The following is a 24,626-nucleotide window of genomic DNA, read 5'->3' as shown; positions in this document are numbered from 1 at the left end:
CCTGACCAACATGGAGAAACCCCATCTCTATTAAAAATACAAAATTAGCTGGGAGTGGGGGCCCATGCCTATAATCCCAGCTACTCAGGAGCCTGAGGCAGGGAAATCGCTTGAAGCCAGGAGGCAGAGATTGCAGTGAGCTGAGATCGTACCATTGCACTCCAGCCTGGGTGACAGAGCGAGTCTCTGTCTCAAAATCACAATAATAGTAATAATAATAATATAGACCTATGTGATATTGAAAGTGACATACCTTTGTAATCCTAATCTTCAGAAAAACACTTACCTTCCTAGACATCTTTCCAGATGTTTCAGTACTTATACAGATATAAATATGTAAACGTGTATTTTTAAATTTTAAACTGAAAATATGATTGTACTAAACAGATCTGTTTGTATATATACATGTGCATATGTATTTACATCTGTATCCACCCCCTGAGTAAGGGTGTTACATATAATATCACACAGTGATAAGAGCAGCCACTCCCTAATTCATTTGTTTCAGACACCCGCTTCACTCACTGCCTGGCTGCCTAACTGCCACCTCTCCCACTCCAGTGACTTTTTCCTTCCTCTCCGCTGAGCTTTCAATACTTAACTCTTTTTTGAGGAAATGATATGTTCCTACTTTAATTTGCTTTACGTGGAAATTCACCTCCCCCAAAATTATGTTATAAAATTTCTCTACTTAGTTAGTACAGTCTATTTTTGCATAGTTTTCTAGAGTACAAATGGAACTGGAATTGCTGGCGCAAAGGGAGTAATCTGTAGAAATTTAATAAGCATCACCAAATTACCCACAAAAGGACCATCAATTTACACTACTCAACCAGTAGTTGTGTATGCCTGCTAGTAGCTCTTTGGCCAGCTTACAGTGATGTTTTTAATGATGAATCACTGTGGAGGGGATTTCATGTGTTTTCTTTTTCTTCTGTTTTGTTTTTTTACATTGAGATGGAGTCTTGCTCTGTCACCCAGGCTGAAGTGCAGTGCCATGATATCAGCGCACTGTAACCTCCACCTCCTGTGTTCAAGCGATTCTCCTGCGTCAGCCTCCTGAGTAACTGGGATTACAGGTGCACACAACCACACCTTGCTAATTTTTTTATTTTTAGTAGAGACAGAGTTTTACCACATTGGCCACGCTGGTCTTGAACTCCTGACCTCAGGTGATCTTCCCTGCTTGGCCTCCCAAAGTTTGAGATTATAGGCGTGAGTCACCACCCCTAGCCTTTTTTGCAGGGATTGTTTTGAGACGAAGTCTTGCTGTCTAACCCAGGTTGGAGTGCAGTGGCATAATCTCAGCTCACTGCAGCCTCCGCCTCCTGGGTTCAAACAATTCTCTTACCTCAGCTTCCTGAGTAGCTAGGACTAGAGTTGCGAGCTACCACACCTAGCTAATTTGTATTTTTAGTAGAGACAGGGTTTTGCCATGTTGGCCAGGCTGGTCTCAAACTCCTGATCTCAGATGATTTACCCTCCTCAGCCTCCCAGAGTGCTGAGATTAATAGGCGTGAGCCACCGTCCCCAGCCAGAGTTCGTGTTTTCTGATGAGGAAATGAGCTACAGTATCACCAATAGTTTTTATTCAAGTAAATCCCTACTGTAAAACAACTACTTTTTTTTTCTTCAAGAGAGTCTCTCTCTGTCATCCAGGCTAGAGTGCAATATGATAGTGCTATCATAACTCACGACAGTCTCAAAGTCCTGCATTCAAGCAATCCTTCTGCTTCAGCAGCCCAAACAATTAAAATGACAGGTGCATGCCACCATGCCTGGCTAATGTTTTGGTTTTTTAGAGAGGCAGGGTCTCATTATGTTGCCCAGGCTAGTCTCACCCGGGCTTAAGTAATACTTCTTCCTCAACATACGAAAGCAGAGTAATATGTGAGAGGTCAGAGCATATAACTGAAAGCTCAAAGGTGTAGGAACAAAACAGACCTAGGAATGCCTTGGGAAAGTGACCTTATTTTTCTAAGCGAGTTTTCTTTTTTTTTTTTTAATTTGAGAAGGAGTCTCACTCTGTCACCCGGGCTGGAGGCTGGAGTGCAGGGCGAGATTTTAGCTCACTACAACCTCCACCTCCTGGGTTCAAGCAATTCTCCTGCCTCAGCCTCCCAAATAGCTGGGATTACAAGCATGCGCCACCAAGCCTGGCTAAGTTTTGTACTTTTAGTAGAGATGGGATTTCACCATGTTGGCTGGGCTAGTGTTAAACTCCTGACTTCAAGTGATCCACCCACCTTGGCCTCCCAAAGTGTTGGGATTAGGTATGGACCACTGCGCCCAACCAAAGCGAGTTTTCTGACCTACAAAAGCAGCATAATGCTCCCTACCCTGAAGAACTGTTTTATGAATCAGTGATAACTTATGAAAATATTTACAGATAGTCACTGGTAAATAGTAAGCATTCAATTATTTGTTGCTATTAATGCTGCTAAATGTGAATTGTCTCACCATACCGCAAGCCTAAGGAATTTATGTTGATAAGAGGGAACTCTGAATGTAGAAAGTTTGCTTCCAGTATATAATTGCAAAATAAATCTCCTCCTACCTCTCCACAGGTTGCTTTTAACTTTGACGGAGGAAGAATTTTCCAAGTCTCCATATACCATAGAAAACAGCAGCCACAGGAGAGCCATCCTCATGGAGTTGGAACGTGTAAAAGCATTAGGTGTGAAGCCCCCCCAGAATCTCTGGGAATATAAGGTGAATGGTTTAATTTTTTTTTAGTTATTATTATTGCTATCTTGCTTTTTCTTTTTATTTTTTGTTGATTTTTAAATTTTCAGTTTTATATTTTTTTAGTTTTGACTAATTTATGTATTTATTGAGACAGAGTTCTGCTCTGTTGCCCAGGCTGGAGTGCAGTGGCACAATCTCAGCTCAATGCTACCCCTGCCTCCCAGGTTCAATCCTCCAGAGTAGGTGGGATTACCACACCCAGCTAATTTTTTCTTCTTCTTTTTTTTTTCTGGCTCACTGCAACCTCCACCTCCCAGGTTCAAGTGATTCTCCTGCCTCAGTTTATCAAGCAGCTGGGATTACAGGCAAATGCTACCATGCCCAGCTAATATTTATGTTTTTAGTAGAGATGGGGTTTCAGGATATTGCCCACACTGGTCTTAAAGTCCTGACCTCGTGATCTGGCTGCCTCAGCCTCCCAAACTGCTGGGATTATAGGCATGAGCCACCGTGCCCAGCCTTGTTTTACAAACAAATACACTGAATATTTTATTTGCTTTTATTTATTTATTATTTATTTTGAGGCAGAGTTTCGCTCTTGTTACCCAGGCTGGAGTGCAGTGGCGCGATCTCGGCTCACTGCAACCTCCACCTCCTGGGTTCAGGCATTTCTCCTGCCTCAGCCTCCTGAGTAGCTGGGATTACAGGCACACGCCACCATGCCCAGCTACTTTTTTGTATTTTTAGTAGAGATGGGTTTCACCATGTTGACCAGGATGGTCTCGATCTCTTGACCTCGTGGTCCACCTGCCTCAGCCTCCCAAAGTGCTGGGATTACAGGCTTGAGCCACCGCACCCGGCCTATTTGCTTTTAAAATAGAGCTCCAGGGATCTAGGCCAGGAATTGGAAACCAGCCTGGGTAACAAAGCACAACCCTATCTCTAAAAGTTAGCTGGGCACAGTGATGTGCACCTGTAGTCTGAGCTACCAGGGAGGCTGAGGTAGGAGGATCACCTGAGCCTTGGAGGTTGAGGCTGTAATAAACGATGATTGTACAACTGCATTCCAGCCTGGGCAATAGAGCAAGACCTTGTCTCAAAATAATAATAGGTTGGGCACGGTGGCTCATGCCTGTAATCCCAGCACTTTGGGATGCCAAGGTGGGCGGATCGCCTGAGGTCAGGAGTTCCAGACCAGCCTAGCCAATAGGGTGAAACCCTGTCTCTACTAAAAATACAAAACTTAGGCAGAAGTGGTGGCGAGTGCCTGTAATCATAGCTACTCATGAGGCTGAGGCAGGAGAATTGCTTGAACCCAAGAGGAGGAGGCTACAGAGAACTGAGATCATGCCACTGTACTCCAGCCTCTGTGACAACGAGACTCCATCTCAAAATAATAATAATAATAATATAAAGAAAGAGATGCTCATGTGTTTTGGGGAACCTGAATTGTTGCAATATCACTGGAGGACAATTTGTCAATAACATTTAAATTTAAACCGCACCGGCTCCTTAAGCCAGCATTTCACACCTTTGCACTTAGAATGAAGGCAGCATGGTATGGTGATCAACACTGCTGCACTCCAGCCTGGGGGACAGAGCAAGACTCCATCTCAGGAAAAAACCCAAAGAACGAAAACAAAAAGAGTGAAGCTCTGGGCTGGGCACGGTGGCTCACGACTATAATGCCAGTACTTTGGAAGACTGAAGTGGGAGGATTGCTTGGGTCCAGGAGTTCAAGACTAGCCTGGGTAAGATGGCAAGACCCCATTTCTATAAAAAGAAAACACACACACACAAAAATTAGTTGAGTGTGATGGTGCTACTCAGGAGGCTGCTGTGCCAGCCACTTGGGAGGCTGAGGCTGTAGTGAACCATGACTGAGCCACTGCACTCCAACCTGGGCAACAGAATGAGACCCTGTTTCAAAAAAACAAAAAAAAGTAAGGCCCTGGCACTAGCCTGCCTGGGCCAGCTCCTCCAAGACACACCCCCTGTTGGAATACCAGCAAGTACCTGCACCTCTCTTTGCCTGTTTTCTCCTGGGTAAATAACCTTACAGGATCATTGTGAGACTCTAACGTTTGATTAACAGAAAGTCATTAAACAAGTTGAATAAATAAGGCACACCCATGTAGGCAGCCACTGGAAAAAGCAGACGGAGACTCTTAGTTAATAAGGGACGTTCGCCCAGGCAAGGTGGCTCATGCCTGTAATCCCAACACTTTAGGAGGCCTAGGTAGGCACAACACTTGAAGTCAGGAGTTCAAGACCAGCCTGGCCAACATGGCTAAACCCCATCTCTACTAAAATGTATAAAAATTAGCCACGTATGGTAGTGTGCTCCTGTAATCCCAGCTACTCAGGAGACTGAGGCCGGAGAATTCCTTGAACCTGGGAGGCGGAGGCTACAGTGAGCCAAGATTGTGCCACTGCACTCCAGCCTAGGCGACAGAGCAAGACTGTCTCAAAAAAAATAAATAAGGAAGATTGTTCAAGATGTATTGGTAACTAAAAATAGAGAAAAGCATATTAGAAAACATAAGTATGTATGCATATGTTTGCATATGCATAGAAAATGTCTGGATGGGCCGGGCACGGTGGCTCATGCCTATAATCCCAGCACTTTGGGAGGCCGAGGTGGGTGGATCACAAGGTCAAGAGATTGAGACCATCCTGGTCAACATGGTGAAACCCCGTCTCTACTAAAAGTACAAAAATTAGCTGGGCATGGTGGCACGAGCCTGTAGTCCTAGCTACTCGGGAGGCTGAGGCAGGAGAATTGCTTGAACCCAGGAGGCAGAGATTGCGGTGAGCCGAGATCACGCCATTGCACTCCAGTCTGGATAACAACAAAACTCCATGTCAAAAAAAATAAAAGAAAATTTCTGAATGAATACAGAAAATGTTACCAGCAGTAAATGAGATTTGAATAGGAAGGAAAACTTTGTCAGTTAAGGGAGTTATTATATTTGAAAAAATGCTTGTTTATGGACTGGGTGTGGTGGCTCTTGCCTGTAATTCCAGCACTTTGGGAGGCTGAGGTGGGTGGATCACTTGAGGCCAGGAGTTCCAGACCAGGCTGGTCAACATGGTAAAATCTCATCTCTACTAAAACACAAAAATTAGCTGGTGTGGTGGTGGACACCTGTAGTCCCAGCTACTCTGGAGGCTGTGGCAGGAGAATTGCTTGACCCGGGTGGCAGAGGTTGCAGTGAGTTGAGGTCGTGCCACTGTACTCCAGCCTGAGTGACAGAGGGAGACTCTCTCTCAAAAAAAGAAAAAATTATTGTTTACTATGTGCATGTATTACTTTAATAACTAGTTTCAAATATTTTAAAGAATGGGCGTGGGGTTCCTGAAGTAGAATATTTGTTATTTTTTTGTGTTATCAGGTTTGTTTGTTTTCATTTTTGTTTTTTGAGAAAGAGTCTCACTGTTGCCCGGGCTGGAGTGCAGTGGTGTGACCTTAGCTCACTGCAACCTCCACCTTCCAGGTTCAAGCGATTCTTGTGCCTCAGCCTCCAGAGTAGCTCAGACTACATGCACGTGCCACCACACCCAACTAATTTTTTTTTAATAGACAGGGTTTCACCATGTTGGCCAGGCTGGTCTTGAACTCCTGACATCAAGTGATCCTCCCACCTCAGTCTCCCAAACTGCTGGAATTACAGGTGTAATGCACCACAGCTGGCCAAACTCTGGACTTTTTGTCACCAATATTAGTCTCATGATAGCTTTTAATACCTGGCAGAACATGGCTGGGCATAGTGGCATATGTCCCTGTAGTCCCAACCACTCAAAGGCTGAGGTGGGAGGATCACAGGAATCCGGGAGTTCAAATCCATCCTGGGAAACAGCGAGACCTCATCTCTAAAAATTTTTTGTTTAACTAGTGGAACATTTTTGAATCTTGTATCCAGCAATCACCCCTGATTTAAAATATATACACATAGTCTTTTTTTTTTTTTTTTTTTTTGAGACGGAGTTTTGCTCTTGTTACCCAGGCTGGAGTGCAATGGCGTGATCTCAGCTCACCGCAACCTCCGCCTCCTGGGTTCAGGCAATTCTCCTGCCTCAGCCTCCTGAGTAGCCGGGATTACAGACACGCGCCACCATCCCCAGCTAATTTTTTTTGTATTTTTAGTAGAGACGGGGTTTCACCATGTTGACTAGGATGGTCTCGATCTCTTGACCTCGTGATCCACCCGCCTCAGTCTCCCAAAGTGCTGGGATTACAGGCGTGAGCCACCGCGCCAGGCCACACACATAGTCTTATGATCTTAATATCAACTAGAACACATGGGAATGTGACTGTGGCACTGGTGTAATAGAATCTTTTTTTTTTTTGAGACAGAGTTTCGCTAGTCGCCCAGGCTGGAATGCAGTGGTGCCATCTCGGCTCACTGTAGCCTTGACTTCACAGGTTTTTCAAAGGATTCTTGTGCCTCAGCCTCCCAGATACCTGGGACTACAGGCATGTGCCACCACCCCTGGGTAATTTTTGCATTTTTAGTAGAGACAGGGTTTCACCATATTGCCCAGGCTTGTCTCAAACTCCTGTTGTCAAGGATCCGCCCTCCTTGGCCTCCTAAAGTGTTGGGATTATAGGCATGAGCCAGGGCGACTTGCCCCACAAGCAGAAGCTTATCCTCAGGGAGCTCCTTCAGCTCTTTCATCTTCCCATCCCCTCCCTGAGGGCAGGATTTGAGGATTAGCAGAGAGATTCCTGTATCCCAGTGCAAATTCTAAATGCCACTGTTCTCAGCCAGCAGCATAAAAGAGAAGGTTCCCTTCTGTGCTGTCATGATGCTCACCTCACTGGGTGGTGGGGTGCCCCCCCCACCGCAGCTGATGGGAAGTAGCCAAGAGTTGGATCATTTGGTTCCACACTCACACCAACACAAGACCCATAGACTTGTGACCTGGCTACCTCCCTTTCTCTTGTCCTTACTGTGATCAGGTTGGACAGGCTTTGTTCCTAGGACTTGTGTTTTTTTTATTTTTGAGACGTAATCTTGCTCTCTCACCCAGGCTGGAGTGCAATGGCATGATCTCTGCTCACCACAACCTCTGCCTCCTGGGTTCAAGGCAATTCTCCTGCCTCAGCCTCCAGAGTAGCTGGGATCACAGGCATGTGCCACCATGCCCAGCTAATTTTAAAAAAAATTTTTAGTAGAGACTGAGTTTCACCATATGTCTCGAACTCCTGACCTCATGATATGCCTGCCTTGGCCTCCCTAAGTGCTGGGATTACTGGCATGAGCCATCATGCTGGGCCATGGGACTTACCTTATTTTAGAGCACGTGACCCCAAGGAGAGCAGGGTTGCCCCCAGTGGGGCAAAACCTTGTTCTTGGGGAGTGAAAAAGTCATAGCTGTTACAATAACTGTGGCCCTCCATAAGCCCATAAGCTCCATAAGCTCCATCATGCCACATAAACATAATCTAGGCAGTATTCCTGTGGATTAATATTTCAGGGGGAGGGGATTTTGTGAAAAAATGTCTTTAAAAGATGACTTATTGGCCGGGCACAGTGGCTCATGCCTGTAATCCCAGGACTTTGGGTCCAAGGTGGGCATATCCCGAGGTCAAGAGTTCAAGACCAGCCTGACCAAAATGGTAAAACCCCTTCTGTACTAAAAATACAAAAATTAGCCGGGTGTGGTGGCATGTGCTTGTAATCACAGCTACTCTGGAGGCTGGGGCAGAAGAATTGCTTGAACCTGGGAGACAGAGGTTGCAGTAAGCTGAGATCATGCCACTACACTCAGCCTGGGCAAAAGAATAAAACTCTTGTCTCAAAAAAATAAAATTACATTTAAAAGACTTTTCAGAGGTTGATAATGAAAGAAAGGTTGAGAAACACGTTTAGGGTAAAGAACTATTCCCATGTATGTCTAGATAGCTCATTTAGGATACTAAGATACTTTCAGAAGTTGGATTTAAAAAAAAAAAAAAAACCTTTGCTGGGCAGAGTGGCTCACACTGGTAATCCCAGCCCTTTGGGAGGCTAAGGTGGGTGGATCACAAAGTCAAGAGGTTGTAACTATCCTGGCTAACACAATGAAACCCCATCTCTACTAAAACTTTTAAAAAAAATTAGCCAGGCTGTTGTGCCACACGCCTGTAGTCCCAGCTACTCAGGAGGCTGAGGCAGGAGAATCGCTTAAACCCTAGAGACTAAGGTTGCAGTGAGCTGAAATCATGCCACTGCACTCTAGCCTAGGCAACAAGAGTAAAACTGTCTCAAAAAAAAAGGAAAAAACTTTGACTGGGCGTGGTGGCTCACAGCTGTTATCCCAGCTCTTTGGGAGGCTGAGGTGGGTGGATCACCTGAAGTCAGGAGTTTGAGACCAGCCTGGCCAACATGGCAAAACCCTGTCTCTACTAAAAATACAAAAAATTAGCCAGGTGTGGTGACGGATGCCTGTAAGCCCAGCTACCTGGAAGGCTGAGGCAAAATTGCTTGAACCTGTGAGGCAGAGGTTGCAGTGAGCTGAGATCATGCCATTGCACTCCAGCGTGGGTGACAGAGCAAGACTTTGTCTCAAACAAACATACAAAAAACTTTTATGGTGGAAAATTCCTAATATGCAAAAGCAGGATAATGGTACAAAACTGCCATCTGGCCAGATGTAGTAGCTCATTCCTTTAATCCCAGCACTTTGGGAGGCCAAGGTGGGCGGATCACCTGCAGTTGAGAGTTCAAGACCAGCCTGGCCAACATGGTGAAACCTCATCTCTACTAAAAATACAAAAATTAGCCAGGCATGGTGGTGCATGCCTGTAATCCCAGCTACTGGGGGAGCTGAGGCACAAGAATCACTTGAACCCAGGAGGCGGAGTTTGCAGTGAACTGAGAGTGAATGCACTGCACTCCACTCTAGGTGACAGAGCAAGACTCCATCTCAGAAAAAAACAACACAAAACAAAAAACAACAACAAAAAAGCTGCCATTTACCCCTAGAAGCAAAAGCAACTCAGAGCCACATTTATTTCATTAATACCTCACCTTCTGCCATCCCTGATTATTTTGAAAAATTGAGCAGCTATATTTTTCATAGGTAAATATTTCAGCATTAATCTCTAAAAAATAAAAATAAACTACAGGCACAGGCTATTAAAGCAGTCTTCAATATTACTTTGCCTGGGGTAAATAACTGGGGTTTGTTGTCTGGCACCAGGAAAATTTAGGACACAGACACACAAGAAGTTGAGCAGAGGTTTGATAGGCAAAAGAAAGAGAAAAGAAAACAGCTCACTCTCTAGTGAGAAAGAGGAAAAGACTCCATCCTGGGTAACAAGAGCGAAACTCTGTCAAAAAGGAAAAATGATGGGGTCTTACTCTATCACCCAGGCTGGATCATAGCTCACTGTAGCCTCAAACTCTTGGGCTCAAGTGATCCATCTCAGTCTCTCTACAGCTGGGATTGCAGGAACACACCACTACTCCTGACTAATTTTTTTTTTTTTTTTATAGAAATTTGGTCTTATTTTGTTGCCCAGGCTTTCTCAAACTCCTAGCTTCAAGCAGTCCTCCCACCTTGGCCTCCCAAAGGTGCTTTTATGACAGGCGTAAGTAAGCCACTATGCCTGGCCTTACTGAGTTCTTTTGATATGGCCTTGCTGATGTTTGATAGTTTCCCTTCTCATGTGTCAAGATGGTCAAGTTACTTCTGTACCTTTCTTACCACAGGCTTGGAAATCTGCCATTTCATAAGTTGGATCTTTTCTTTTTTTCCTTTTTTTTTTTTTTAAGAGACAGGGTTTCACCATGTTCGCCAGGATGGTCTCGATCTCTCGACCTCATGATCTGCCCTCCTCAGCCTCCCAAAGTGCTGGAATTACAGGCATGAGCCACCGCACCTGGCCAAGTTGGATCTTTTCTTAAAATCTTTCACTTTAGAATATTTCAGATATAGCTGGGCACAGTGGGTCACGCCTGTAATGCCAGCACTTTGGGAGGCTAAGGTGGGTGGATCATGAGGTCAGGAGATCAAGACCATCCTGGCCAACATGGCAAAAGCCTGTCTCTACTAAAAATACAAATATTACATGGGTGTGGAGGCCCATAGCTGTAGTCCCAGAACTTGGGAGGGTAAGGTATCTCTTATTTATTTATTTATTTTTGGAATGGAGTCTCGCTGTGTCACGAGGCTGGAGTGCAGGGGTGTGATCTTGGCTCACTGCAACCTCCGCCTCCTGGGTTCAAACGATTCTCCTACCTCAGCCTCCCAAGTAGCTGGAGACTACAGGCACCCACCACCATGCCTGGCTGATTTTTTTTTATTTTTAGTAGACACAGGCTTTCACCACGTTGGGCAGGCTGGTTTGAACCCCTGACCTCAGGTGATCTACCCACCAGGGCCTCCCAAAGTGCTGGCATTACAGGTGTGTGCCACCACACCCAGCCTGTAGTATGCATTTCTAAAGAGAAAGAATCTTTTTTAAAAATGCCATAATCATCACACTTTTTAAAAATCTAACAGTAAGTCATTAATAGCATCAGGTAAATTAAATGTCTTAACAGTTTTTATTGAGGTAAAATTGATATACACCTACTTAAAATGTGTGATGTGATAAGTTTTGACATATGCACACCCATGAAACCATCACTACAATCAAGATAGGGAACATTCCTGTCACTCCCAGAAGTTTCCTTCTGGCCCTGTTAAGCCTTCCCTCCCAGCCCTCTCTATTACAACAGGGATGCAGTGATCTCCACTGGACACTGGGGATTTAATTTGCATTTCTCACTTAATTTGCATTCACATGCTTATTTGCCATCCTTCTCTCTTCTGTGGTAAGTGCTCATTTTATTTTGATGCTATTAAGAATCGAATAAATTGAATTTTTTTTTTTTTGAGACAGTTTTTCTGCTGTTGCCCAGGCTGGAGTGCAATGGCACAATCTCAGCTCATTGCCACCTGTGCCTCTCAGGTACAAGCAATTCTCCTACCTCAGCCTCCTGAGTAGCTGGGATTACGGGCACCCCCCCACCACACCTGGCTAATTTTTGTATTTTTAGTAGAGATGGGATTTCATCATATTGATCAGGCAGGTCTTGATCTGACCTCAGGTGATCCACCCGCCTCAGCCTCCTAAAGTGATGGAATTACAGGCCTGAGCCACCACATCCGGCCTGGCCTCTTTTTTTTCTTTTTTTAAGAGTCCGGGTCTTAGGTAGCATGGTAGCTCAGACCTATAATACTAGCACTTTGAGAGGCCTAAGCAGGTAGATCATCTGAGGTCAGGAGTTTGAGACCAGCCTGGCCAACACAGTAAAACCCCATTTCTACTAAAAATACAAAAATTAGCCAGACCTGGTGACACTCACTTGTAATCCCAGCTACTCAGGGGGCTGAGGCAGGAGAATTGCTTGAACCCGGGAAGTGCATGTTGCCATGAGCCAAGAATGTGCCACTGCGACAGAGTGAGACTCCATTTTTTTTTTAGACCAATTCTCACTCTGTTGCCCAGGCTGGAGTTCAGTGGTGCGATCTGTGCTCAATGAAACCTCCACCTCCCAGGTTCAAGTGATTCTCCTGCCTCAGTCTCCCGAGCAGCTGGGACTACAGGCATGTATCACCATGCCCAGCTAATCTTGTTTTTTGAGATGGAGTCTCATAATGTTGCTTGGGCTGGAGTGCAATGGTACAATCTTGGCTTACTGCAGCTTCTGCCTCCCAGGTTAAAGCGATTCTCCTGCCTCACCCTCTTGAGTAGCTGGGATTACAAGCACCCACCACCATGGCCGGCTAATTTTTTGTGTTTTTAGTAGAGGCGGGATTTTACTATGTTGGCCAGGCTGGTCTAGAACTCCTGACCTCATGATCTGCCCACCTCGGCCTCCCGAAGTGCTGGCATTACAGGCATGAGCCCTGCCAAGATTGGATCTTTACACAATGTAAACCCAAAATGTGGATTACTTGGCCTTTTCTTGCCATTCATTCATACATTGTACATACCATGCAGAAAGGCTGATGGCAACAAGCAAGAGATGGGAAGGAGCGTGGGCAGCCAGCTGGCTGTCATGGTTGTAATGTGGCCCTGTGCTATTATCCTCCTCTGCAGGCTGTGAACCCAGGCAGGTCCCTGTTCCTGCTATATGCCCTCAAGAGCTCCCCCAGGCTGGGTCTGCTCTACCTGTACCTGTTTGACTACACAGACACCTTCCTGCCCTTCATCCATACTATCTGCCCTCTGCAAGAAGACAGCTCTAGGGAGGACATCATTACCAAGCTTCTGGTAGGTCTGCACTGTGCCTGGAATAAAGTTATTACACTGTTGAGTTATTTGCAGAGATTGCTACCCACCATGGGTGCCATGTTTCTTCAGTTTGACCCATGAATTCCTTCAGAACATCTGGTAGGTCCTTTGCTTTGCTACTCTTGGGGCCGATCCTTCTGACCTGTTCATATCAAATCACATGGATAGAGGAATCATCAAATATAATCTACACCCATAAATATTGAAACAAAATTTCGAAATCTCCAAAGATCTTTATTCCCCCCCCACCCCCCAAGACCCTTGTAAACACTACAATGAAGTGCCTGGCTGACTGGTTTCAGCCTTGAGTATAGTTTGAAGCTTGCTTAATCAGCTCCCTTGCACAGTCCTCCTCTAATTACCTAGTTTCCACTTGCTGTTAATCTCACCAGAGTGGCTATGCAGAGAACCTGACCTTTATTTTGATTGATTGATTGATTGAGACAGGGTCTCACTCTCCAAGGCTGGAGTGCAGTGGCACAATCACAGCTCACAGCAGCCTCAACCTCCTGGGCTCAAGTGATCCTCACGCCTCAGACTCCCAAGTAGCTGGGATTATAGGGGAGTACCACCACCCAGCTAATTTTTGCATTTTTTTGCAGAGACAGGGTTTCACCATGTTGCTCAGGCTGGTCTTGAACTCCTGAATTCGAACATTCCTCCCACCTTGCCATCCCAAAGTGTTGGGATTATAGACATGAGCCACTGCACCTGGCACCCAACTCTTCAATTTTAACCATCTCCAATAGCCCCTGCCTCTTCATCAGGCGAAAAAAAATTTTTTTTTTTTGAGAAGGGGTCTCACTGTATCGCCCAGGCTGGAGTGCAATGGCATGATCTTGGCTGACCACAACCTCTGCCTCCTGGCTTCAAGCAATTCTCCTGCCTTAGCCTCCCGAGTAGCTGGGATTATAGCCACGTGCCTCCACACCCAGCTAATTTTTGTATTTTTAGTATAGATGGGGTTTCACCATATTGGGCAGACTGGTCTCGAACTCCTGACCTAGTGATCTGCCCATCTCAGCCTCCCAAGGTGCTGGGATTATAGGCGTGAGCCACTGCACTTGGCCTCATCAGGCTAATTTTTTATCTGCTAATGCTTGTAGTTAAAAAGTTTCTCCTCCCACCAGCACAAAAAAATTACTTTGGAGGGAGGAGGGAATGGTTGTAATTTTCCCACAAACTACCATTATTCTGCCATAGCTGATGCAGAATCTAGGAAATGGCTCAAGCTACCTATGCAGTGATTGGAGAGTAAAACACTGGCTAATTTAAATTTATTTCAGTTTGTTCATAATTCATACTTAGATTTTTTTCCTTCTGAGCTTCCACAAGTATGTGACAAACATTTCATTTCAACGTTTTTGCTAACATTTACTTAATTTAAGATTAATTACAGCTGGGTGCAGTGGCTAATGCCTGTAATCCCAGCACTTTGGGAAGCAGAAGTGGACGGATCACCTGAGGTCAGGAGTTAGAGACCAGCCTGGCCAACATGATGAAACCTTTTCTCTACTAAAATACAAAAATTAGCCGGGTGGGTGTGTTGGTGCATACCTTTAATCTCAGCTACTCAGGAAGCTGAGACAAGAGAATCACTTGAACCTGGGAGGTGGAGGTTGCAGTGAGCCAAGATAGTACCACTGCACTCCAGTCTGGACAACACAGCAAGACTCTGTCTCAAAAAAAAAAAAAAGATGAATTATTATAAGATGAGTTGCTGGATGGAAATTTCATTCTTGATTGTTGGATGTATGTGTATGTTTGTTTGTTTGGAGATGGGGTTTCACTCTTGTCACGCAGGTTGGAGTGCAATGGCGAGACCTTGGCTCACTACAACTTCTGCCTCCCAGGTTCAAGCCATTCTCCTGCCTCAGCCTCCCAAGTAGCTGAGATTACAGGCATGTGCCATGACACCCAGCAAATTTTTTTGGTATTATTAGTAGAGACGGGGTTTCACCATGTTGGCCAGGCTAGTCTCAAACTCCTGACCTCAGGTGATCCACCTGCCTTGGCCTCCCAAAGTGCTGGGATTTTAGGCATGAGCCACCATGACCAGCCATGTGTGTGTGTTTTAATCAATGTAGAATTCACTGTGATTATCACAACTTTATTTTTTTTTTTTTTAGACGGAGTCTCCCTCTGTCACCCAGGGTAGAGTGCAGTGGTGTGATTTCAACTCACTGCAACCTCCTCATCCCTGGTTCAAGCTATTCTCCTGCTTCAGCCTCCAAAGTAGCTTAGGATTACAGGCACCTACCACCATGCCTGGCTAATTTTTGTGTTTTGGGTAGAGACGATGTTTCACCTTGTTGGCCAGACTGGTCTTGAATGCCTGACCTCAGGTGATCCACCTCCCTAGGCCTCTGAAAGTACTGGGATTACAGGTGTAAGCCTCTGTGCTCAGCCTGACCATCACAATATTTTGTGTAAAATTCAGTCCTCATGACTTTTTGCGTCTGTTGTGTTGTTTTTCAAGGATCTTAAGGAGCCTACGTGGAAGCAGTGGAGAGAGTTCCTGGTCAAATACTCCTTCCTTCCATACCAGCTGATTGCCGAGTTTGCTTGGGACTGGCTGGAGGTCCATTACTGGACATCACGGTTTCTCATCATCAATGCTATGTTACTCTCAGTTCTGGAATTATTCTCCTTTTGGAGAATCTGGTCGAGAAGTGAACTGAAGTAAGTACATTTTAATGGTTGTCATAACAGGGGATAGGAAAGAAATACCAAGTGAAGGAAAGATCCTCTTTGAAGTATTTCTCAAACTTGAAATAAATCCTCCATCCATCCAGACCCTTCATACTGGGTTGAGAAACCCAGCTTCAGTAGTGAATAGGACAATTACCTTCTGTTTTGGGGGTGGAGTTGTGGTGCTCATTGTTAAAAGTATTTTTCTGTATATCGTACCTTTATGCAATGACATACCATTTAATTTCAGGGGGAGGGGTTTAAAGGATTTTAATAATCAAGGAATAAGCAAATGAGTAGAAAAGTTCTGTTTAAAGGTAGGCAGCCCTGTGCTAACCTACCCCCTAAATCAGGAAGCCAAGAGGCTAAAGAAAGAAGCTGACAAATTCAGTTTCTCAGAAAGAAACATTTAATAAGGCCTTGCAAACAGAAGCCCTGTCTGTGTCTTGGGTGGTAGTGAGACAAGATGTTGGATAACCAGACCCGGGGCTTGTATACGTAGGGAAGGGGCATACCTGCTTCAGAAGGGTTGTGCAGAACAATTGCTTAGGGTCAAGGTTTATGTGAAGAACATCAAGAGAACATCAAGTCTGTTTAACCTAAGGCCAGGATTTACGTGAAGTATGTGCTCTTACACAAGATACAATAGATAAACCAGAGATCTTAGAGGCTTCCCTGAAACCAGAGTTAATGCACAGTCACCATGCCACCATGCCCAATTAGCATCCAATATGGAGTTGCTTTGGTCTCCACAGGGTGCTTTATAGAAAATGGCAGTACGGTAGAGCATATAGAGATCTCATAGGGATTTCTGTAGGCATGAGTTCTAATCCTGATCTGCTACCAACTAGGATAATAACTTAGGCTTCAAGCGTGGCTGGACCCTGAGACCCAAACGCTGTCACCAGGACTGACTCTTTCTCTGTCCCTCACAGCACTGTTCTTGTGTTTTCTGCTTCAGGCAGCTCTCTTCCTGTGGGGGCCCTTGGCTACTCCACTCCAGGTTTTGATCTGTGCAGCCTAGCAAACCTCCAGAAAGAAAGCACTTCCTTCCCCGTGGCACTCGAAGAGGTCTCAGGGCTCACGTGCCTTTGTTCTGATGGACCCAAACCTGGGTCACATGCCCACTGCAATCTGTCACCCCAATCCTGTGGTGCTACCCCAGGCCTTGGGCATGGGCTCACCCCACAACCAGAGGCTGGCTTCAGCCTTACCCAGACCACATGGAAAAGAACAAAGGAGAGAGAATCACAAAAAACTTAGAAGCTGTTGCCAGGCATGGTGGTTCACACCTGTCATCCCAGCACTTTGGGAGGCCAAGGCAGGTGGATCATCTGAGGTCAGGAGTTTGAAACCAGCCTAGCCAACATGGTGAAACCTCATCTCTACCAAAAATGCAAAAATGAGTCAGGTGTGATGGTGGGCACCTGTAATCCCAGTTACCTAGGTGGCTGCAGCAGGAGAATCACTTGAACTCAGGAGACAGAGGTTGTAGTGAGCCAAGATCCCACCACTGTACTCCAGCCTGGGCAACAAAGTGAGATTCTGTCTCAAAAAAAAAAAAAAAAAACTTAGAAGCTGTTTCCAGAAGAAAAGGATAGTATCTGGACAGGCAGAAGTAACTGCCACCCTTGCAGCCTTCCATCTTGACATTCTGTGACTCGAAGCCTTATGAATGGTTCTGAGAACCCAGCAATCTCCCTCACCTTTCCAGTGGTGACTCACTATGTAAAAATAAAAAAAGAATCTCCCTCATTTCTTTCCATTCGGCAAACTCACTTATTTATACACAATATGCATATTTATGCCCCTGCTGTACTCCTGGTTCTCTGCTGGGCATGGCAGATCTTTTGGTAAAGAAGACAGTCTATACTGTGAAGGCCTACAGCCTAGCAGAGAAAATATGTATGTTAAAAAATAGATGGCCAGAGGCCGGGCACAGTGACTCACTATTTCAGCACTTTGGGAGGCCGAGATGGGCAGATCATGAGATCACAAGATCGAGACCATCCTGGCCAACATGGCGAAACCTCATCTCTACTAAAAATACAAAAATTAGCTGGTGGCACACACCTGTAGTCCCAGCTACTCAAGAGGTTGAGGCAGGAGAATCTTTTGAACCCGGGAGGCAGAGGTTGCAGTGAGCCGAGATTGAGCCATTGTACTCTAGTACTTCAGCCTGGGCAACAGAGCAAGGCTCTGTCTCAAAAAAATAAAAATAGAAAAAATAAATAAATAGATGGCCAGGCATGGTGACTCATGCCTGTAATCCCAGCACTTTAGCAGGCTAGAGGATTGCTTCAGGCCAGGAGTTCAAGTCCAGCCTGTGCAATGTGGCAAAACCCCTTCTCTATTAAAAATTTAAAAACTAGCAAAAAATAATAAAATTTTAAAATCACTCAATGTGCTTACAACAAAAAAGAAAAAAGATAAATAAAAAAACTAACTGGGTGAGGCAGTGCACACCTATAGTCCCAGTTACTTGGATAGTTGAGGTGGGAGGATTCCCTAAGCCCAGGAGTTAGAGACCAGCCTGGGTAACATAGCAAGACCTTGTCTCTACTAAAAGTAAAAAAATTGAAAATTAAAAAAGAAAAAGCCAGGTGTGGTGATGTGTGCCTGTGATCCCAGCAACTCAGGAGAATCACTTGAGACCTGGAGGTTGAGGCTGCTGTTGGTACATTTGCACCACTGCCCTCCAGCCTGAGCAAAGGAATGAGACCCTGTCACAAAAAAAAAAAAAAAAAATAGATGTAAGTGTAACAAAGTGATGAAGCAGGTGAAGTTGAGGCTATCACAGGGAGGCCTCATCCGGTGTGAGGACCAAGAAGCTCCCTCTTGGTCACGTCCTGGGAGTTAAAGATAGGTTGAGTAGGCGCCTCAGGCACTGGGGACAGAAGACAAGGCCATTCAGCACGGGCAGCCACACGAGAGCACCGAGAAAAGGCCCAGGGCCCGGACTCCTGGGTGTGGTCATGAGACATGCCTCCAGTTTAGCCTCTGAACTGTAATCCCAGCTACTCGTGCCTGTAATCCCTTGCTTCTCTTCTTGTTTCAGGACTGTGCCTCAGCGGATGTGGAACCATTTCTGGAAAGTATCAACGCAGGGGCTTTTCGTGGCCATGTTCTGGCCCCTCATCCCTCAGTTTGTTTGCAACTGTTTGTTTTACTGGGCCCTGTACTTTAACCCAATTATTAACATTGATCTTGTGGTCAAGGAAGTCCGGCGTCTGGAAACCCAAGTGTTGTGACTGGCACTGCCCAGTCTCAGACTCTTCAAGTCCCAGTGGTGTCTGAGGTTTGATGCTTAAGCGGGGTGAGGCAGGGAGCGGAATTCCTATTTTCTACCCCCAGTAAAACAAGGTGCTGCTTTGTATGTCAAACGCTCCAACCATGTCCTTCCCCCTCGGCCTGTGGGTAGCGTCATCAGGGACTGACATCTTCCAGGGAGGACTGTCTGTTTGGCTGACACAGCAGCAGCCCTGCCCACCCAGCTACCTTCCTCACAGGGACTGGGAGGTTCAGTCCCCAACGGCTGGCAAGACTCAGGGTCCTCAGTGGACATGGTGTGGGTGACATCAGATGGGTGCCACATCAGTCCCCTCTGTCAGTGACTGACAGAGGATCCTGGATCTTGGAGCCCGGGACCAGGCTTGTGGGGTCCTGGCCTGTCCTCTGAGTCAAGTTTAGGAAAACAAGGATAAGATTCTGTCATAGGCATAGAGAGTTGCACATAAAAAATACAGAAGAATGATGCTATATATGATACAAAGCTCATCAAAAATAAAAAAAACTGGGCCGGGCGCAGTGGCTCACGCCTGTAATCCCAGCGCTTTGGGAGGCCAAGGTGGGTGGATCACGAGGTCAAGAGATCGAGACCATCCTGGTCAACATGGTGAAACCCCATCTCTACTAAAAATACAAAAATTAGCTAGGCATGGTGGCGCGGGCCTGTAATCCCAGCTACTCGGGAGGCTGAGGCAGGAGAATTGCTTGAACCCAGGAGGCGGAGGTTGCGGTGAGCTGAGATCGCGCCATTGCACTCCAGTCTGGGTAACAAGAGGGAAACTCCATCTCAAAAAAAAAAAAAAAAAAACCTGAAGAAAACCCAAAAGTCAGTCAATTCTGTCTTATTGAAGAGTTGCTAGGATTCAGAGTAAAAACCTCTCAAAGCATTCAGTTGGAGCCTAGCGATGATTAGACTTAGTCACTGCGCTTGTTTTTGTTTTGCTTTATGGAAGTCGTTGAAGGTCTAGATCCTTTTCTCCGAATGGAGAGATTGAGAGGGATGTCAGACAGTGCATGGAAGGCAGTTCCTATTAGATTGAGTGGCCTCCATGCTATTTAAAATTGTGGCGGTGTCTCATGCCTGTAATCCCAGCACTTTGGGAGGGTGAGGCCGGCAGATCACTAGAAGCTAGGACTTCGAGACCAGTTTGGCCAACATGATGAAACCATGCCTCTGCTAAAAATACAAAAATTAACCAGGTGTGGTGGTACACACCTGTAATCCCAGCTGCTTAGAATTGGAAATCGCCTAAACCCGGGAGGCGGAGGTTGCAGGGCGCGAGACTGCACCCCTGCAGTCTATCCTGGGTGGCTGTGGAAGTCGGTCTCCAAACAAAACAAAATTCATCTGTAAAAGAAATTCCAGGATAGTCCTTTTGTTTAAGGAAACATTTTGTAAATTGACCTCACACTGTATAATCTTTATTGTCCTATCCTGATGTATAGAACAGCAGGTATAATTACACCAAGTGCTATAATTGTAAATATGGAATGAGGTGAACTATAGCCTTTTATTTCCTTACAGTGTGAACACAGCAAGTGTGAGATGTCATCTAGGAAGACTGGCCTTGCAGAAATAGGCCTGCATCGAAAATATTCTCTTGTGACTTCGCAAACCATTCATTAACCCTTTGTATCTTTGAGTGAAGATTTTATTCAAACTTTGCATCTGGAAGTTTGAAGAAATTACTTGAAATAAAAATAAAGATTTTTATACAGATAAAACCTATATGTAGAGAAAAAGCGATTTTTAGAAAATACACAGAAAAAAACTGCATTGCTGAATAGAGTCTCCCAGTCATAGGTCAAGTATGGTTCACGCCTTTCATCCCAGCACTTTGGGAGGTCGACGTAGATGGATCATTTGAGGTCAGGAGTTCGAGACCAGCCTAGCCAACATGGTGAAACCCTGCCTCTACTGAAAATAGAAAAATTAGCCAGGTGTGGTAGCGCACACCTGTAGTCCCAGCTACTTGGAACACTGAAGCAGGAGAATCACTTGAACCCGGGAGGCAAAGGTTGCAGTGAGCCAAGATCAAGCCACTGCACTCCATCTGGGTGACAGAGCAAGACTCCAGCTCAATTAAAAAAAAAAAAAAAATCAAGTGCAGTGGCTCACGCCTGTAATTCCAGCACTTTGGGAGGCCAAGGTGGATGGATCACGAGGTTAGGAGATCAAGACCATCCTGGCTGACACAGTGAATCCCCATCTCTACTAAACATTCAAAAAATTAGCTGGCTGTGTGGTATGCTCCTGTAGTCCCAGCTGCTTGGGAGGCTGAGGCAGGAGAATCACTTTAATCCGGGAAGCCAAGGTTGCAGTGAGCTGAGATTGCACCATTGCCCTCTAGCTAGGGTGACAGAGTGAAACTCTGTCTCAGAAAAAAAAAAAAAATCCTCTAGACATGCTTAAATCCTCCAGCCTGACGCAAATATTAAGCCAAGGAGCCACCCTAAGGGAAAATGTTTTTTTTCCCTCATTGTGTGTTCCCATCAAGCCCCAGGGCTGCTTGACTTGACCTATTTAAAGCTAGTGACCTCCCACGGACATGGCAGTGTTTGTAAATCCCTGGTCTCATGCCTTCCAGGGGTTGCCAGAATCCTCCTTTACAGGTGAATAGATGGAGGCTGGCTGGCAAAACTTGCCGAGCTGGTGCTGGCTGGCTTTAGCAGAGCTGGGCCTGGGTCACCCACCTCCACCCCATGGCTTTCTACACTGTCCCCACCTGCTCCCACATCCTGCTTCAAAGATGAGTAATACCCAGATTTGCTCCAGGACTAGGGCAAAGACCTGGCCTAGAGCAAACAGGCGGGGCAGGAGCTGACTCCTTATTGCCTGCAGGAGGGACGGGCACCCTCAGATCAAGGGCCACAGGCTGCCTCACAATCAGCAGGATGGGTATTTCTAAGGGGGGTGTCTAAAACAGTCCTGGCTGGGTGCGGTGGCTCATGCTTATAATCCTAGCACTTTGGGAGGCTGAGGTGGGTGGATCATCTGAGGTCAGGATTTCAAGATAAGCCTGGGCAATATGGTGAAACCCTGTTTCTACTAAAAATACAAAAAAATTGGCTGGGCAAGGTGGCTCACGCCTGTAATCCCAGCACTTTGGGAGGTTGAGGCAGGTGGATCACAAGGTCAGGAGTTTGAGACCAGCTTAGCCAACATGGTGAAATCCCGTCTCTACTAAAAATAAAAAAATTAGCTGAGTTTGGTGGCAGACACCTGTAATCCCAGGTACTCAGGAGGCTGAGGCAGGAGAACTGCTTGAACCCGGGAGGCAGAGGTTGCAGTGAGCCGAGATCACGCCACTGCACTCCAGCTGAGGGTGGTAGAGCGAAACTCAGAAAACAAAACAAACAAAATTAGCTGGGCTTGGTGGTGGTGCCAGTAATCCCAACTACTCCACAGGCTGAGGCGGGAGGCAAAGGTTGTAGAGAGCCGAGATTGCCCCACTGCACTCCAGCCTGGGTGATACAGTGAGACTCTTATCTCCAAAAAATAAAAAAATTCTAGGCTGGGGGCAGTGGCTCATTCCTGTAATCCCAGCACTTTGGGAGGCGAAGGTGGGTGGATTGCTTCAGGCCAGGAGTTGGAGACCAGCTTGGCCAACATGGTGAAACCCCATCTCTACTAAAAATATAAAAAAATTAGCTGGTGGTGGTGGTGCACACCTGTAATCCCAGCTACTCAGGAAGCTGAGGCAGGAGAATCACTTGAACCCAGGAGGCAGAGGTTTCAGTGAGCCGAGATCATGGCACTGCACTCCAGCCTGGGCAACAGAACAAAACCCAGTCTCAAAAATAAATGAATAAAATTAAAATTAAAAAAAATACTCGGACCCAGCTAGGTGTGGTCCTCACACCTGTAATCCTGACACTTTGGGAGGCTGATCACTTGAGCCCAAGAGTTTGAGACCAATCTGGGCAACATGGTGAAACCTCATCTCTACTAAAAGTACAAAAACTAGCCGTATGTGAGTGCATGCACCTATTGGCCTAGCTACCTGGGAGGCTGAAGTGAGAGGATCATGGGCCCAGGAGGTTGAGGCTGCTGTAAGCCAAGACTGCACCACTGCACTCCAGCCTGGGTGATAGAGTAAGATCCTGTCTCAAATAAAATATTCAGACCCGTTGAGTGCAGTGGTTTATGCCTATAATCCCAGCACTTTGAGAGGCCAAGGCAGGTGGATCACCTGAGGTCAGGAGTTCAAGACCAGCCTGGCCAACGTGACAAAACTCCGTCTCTACTAACAGTACAATAATTAGCTGGGCGTGGTGGCATTCGCCTCTAGTCCCAGCTATTGGGAAGCTGAGGCAGGAGAATCGCTCGAACCCAGGAGGCAGAGGTTGCAGTGAGCCAAGATCAAGGCACTGCACTTCAGCCTGGGCAACATAGTGAGACTCCACAGCAAAAAAAAAAAAAAAAATCAAACCCTTTGATCAAAAAATGCCATTTTTGCAAATCTGGACTAACAAGAATAGGTTATGGGGGTGGGAGTGGTGAAGATTTATTTACAAGCATCCTCATCACAGTAACTAATGGAAACAGAAAATAGCTCCAATATCCAAAAATTGTCAATCTATAAAATGGTACCTAATACAGAGATTTATTTATTTATTTGAGTCAAGGTCCTGATCTGATACCCACACTGGAGTGCAGTGATGTAATCATAGCTCACTGCAACCTTGAACTCCTGGGCTCAAGTTATCTTCCCTCCTTGGCCTCCCAAGTAGCTGGAACTGCAGGTACATGCCACCACGCCTTACTAATTTTTTTTTATACCAATAGAGTCTTGCTATGTTTCCCAGGCTGGTCTTGAACTCATGGCCTCAAGTAGTCCTCCCTCCTTAGCCTCCCAACGTATTGAGATTACAGGCATGAGCCACCTCATCCAATCCTAACACAGACATTTTAATTGAAGTTTCCAAATATTTTTTATGACATGGAGAAAAGCTTAGGAGCATCGTACGGTATAATCTGAACTATATTCTTAAAACTGTAGGTGCTAACAGATTATTCTGAATTCTGGGAATTGGAGTGATTTTTGTTTCTGCTCTACATTTCTCTGCACTTTTTTTTTTTTTTAAACGATGTGTATGTACCACTTTTGTAATCAGGAAATACATTGTGCTGGGCTTGTGGAAATGAGCCACCACTGCAGGCCAGGAAATACATTTTAAGGTGTAGTAGGATAAGGAATACTCTTTTTTTTTTTTTTTTTTTTTTTTTTTTTTTGAGAGAAGGTCTCACTCTGTTACCAGGCTGCAGTGCAGTAGCACGATCTCAGCTCACTGCAACCTCCACCTCCTGGGTTTAAGTGATTCTCCTGCCTCAGCCTCCAGAGTAGCTGGGATTACAGGCGCCCACCACCATGCCCAGCTGATTTTTGTATTTTTAGTAGAAACAGGGTGTTACCATGTTGGCCAGGATGGTCTCGATCTCTTGACCTTGTGATCCACCCGCCTCGGCCTCCCAAAGTGTTGGGATTACAGGTATGAGCCACCATGCTCGGCTGGGAACACTTTAAGCTAACAGCTACTGGACTTGAACCTCACCAGGGTGGGTGCTTTATGGCCAGCTGTCTTGTTGATTGCTGTAACCTAGAACATGGCCGGGCACATGAGGTGTTTCTTCACATTTGACTACCAGCCATCCAAGCAGAAGACAAAGACCACCTTTTCATAA

The 24,626-nt window shown here is 45.7% G+C and overlaps 1 protein-coding gene across 9 annotated transcripts in view; it reads left to right on the top strand.

Annotated features, from left to right (window-relative positions):
- The window catches only part of BFAR (bifunctional apoptosis regulator), a 41,170-nt gene extending 20,505 nt beyond the window's left edge, over positions 1-20,665 (top strand). For 7 of the 9 annotated variants that reach the window (XM_035266987.3, XM_078344703.1, XM_078344699.1 and 4 more), the window contains 4 exons: positions 2,568-2,712; positions 12,767-12,940; positions 15,441-15,643; positions 18,711-19,579. In XM_035266987.3, the coding sequence (XP_035122878.3) occupies positions 2,568-2,712; positions 12,767-12,940; positions 15,441-15,643; positions 18,711-18,903 (715 nt within the window). In that variant the 3' untranslated portion in view covers positions 18,904-19,579. Of the gene's footprint in view, positions 1-2,567; positions 2,713-12,766; positions 12,941-15,440; positions 15,644-18,710; positions 19,580-20,465 lie in introns of those variants that run through there. The other 2 variants (XM_078344701.1, XM_078344702.1) reach the window with 2 other exon arrangements.
- The last annotated feature ends 3,961 nt before the right edge of the window (positions 20,666-24,626 follow it).

The sequence above is a fragment of the Callithrix jacchus genome, chromosome 12, assembly GCF_049354715.1.
Source record: "Callithrix jacchus isolate 240 chromosome 12, calJac240_pri, whole genome shotgun sequence".
NCBI classification, from domain to species: Eukaryota; Metazoa; Chordata; class Mammalia; order Primates; family Cebidae; genus Callithrix; species Callithrix jacchus.
The sequence above is the reverse complement of the archived record's forward strand: the minus strand, read 5'-3'. Positions and strand labels throughout refer to the sequence as shown.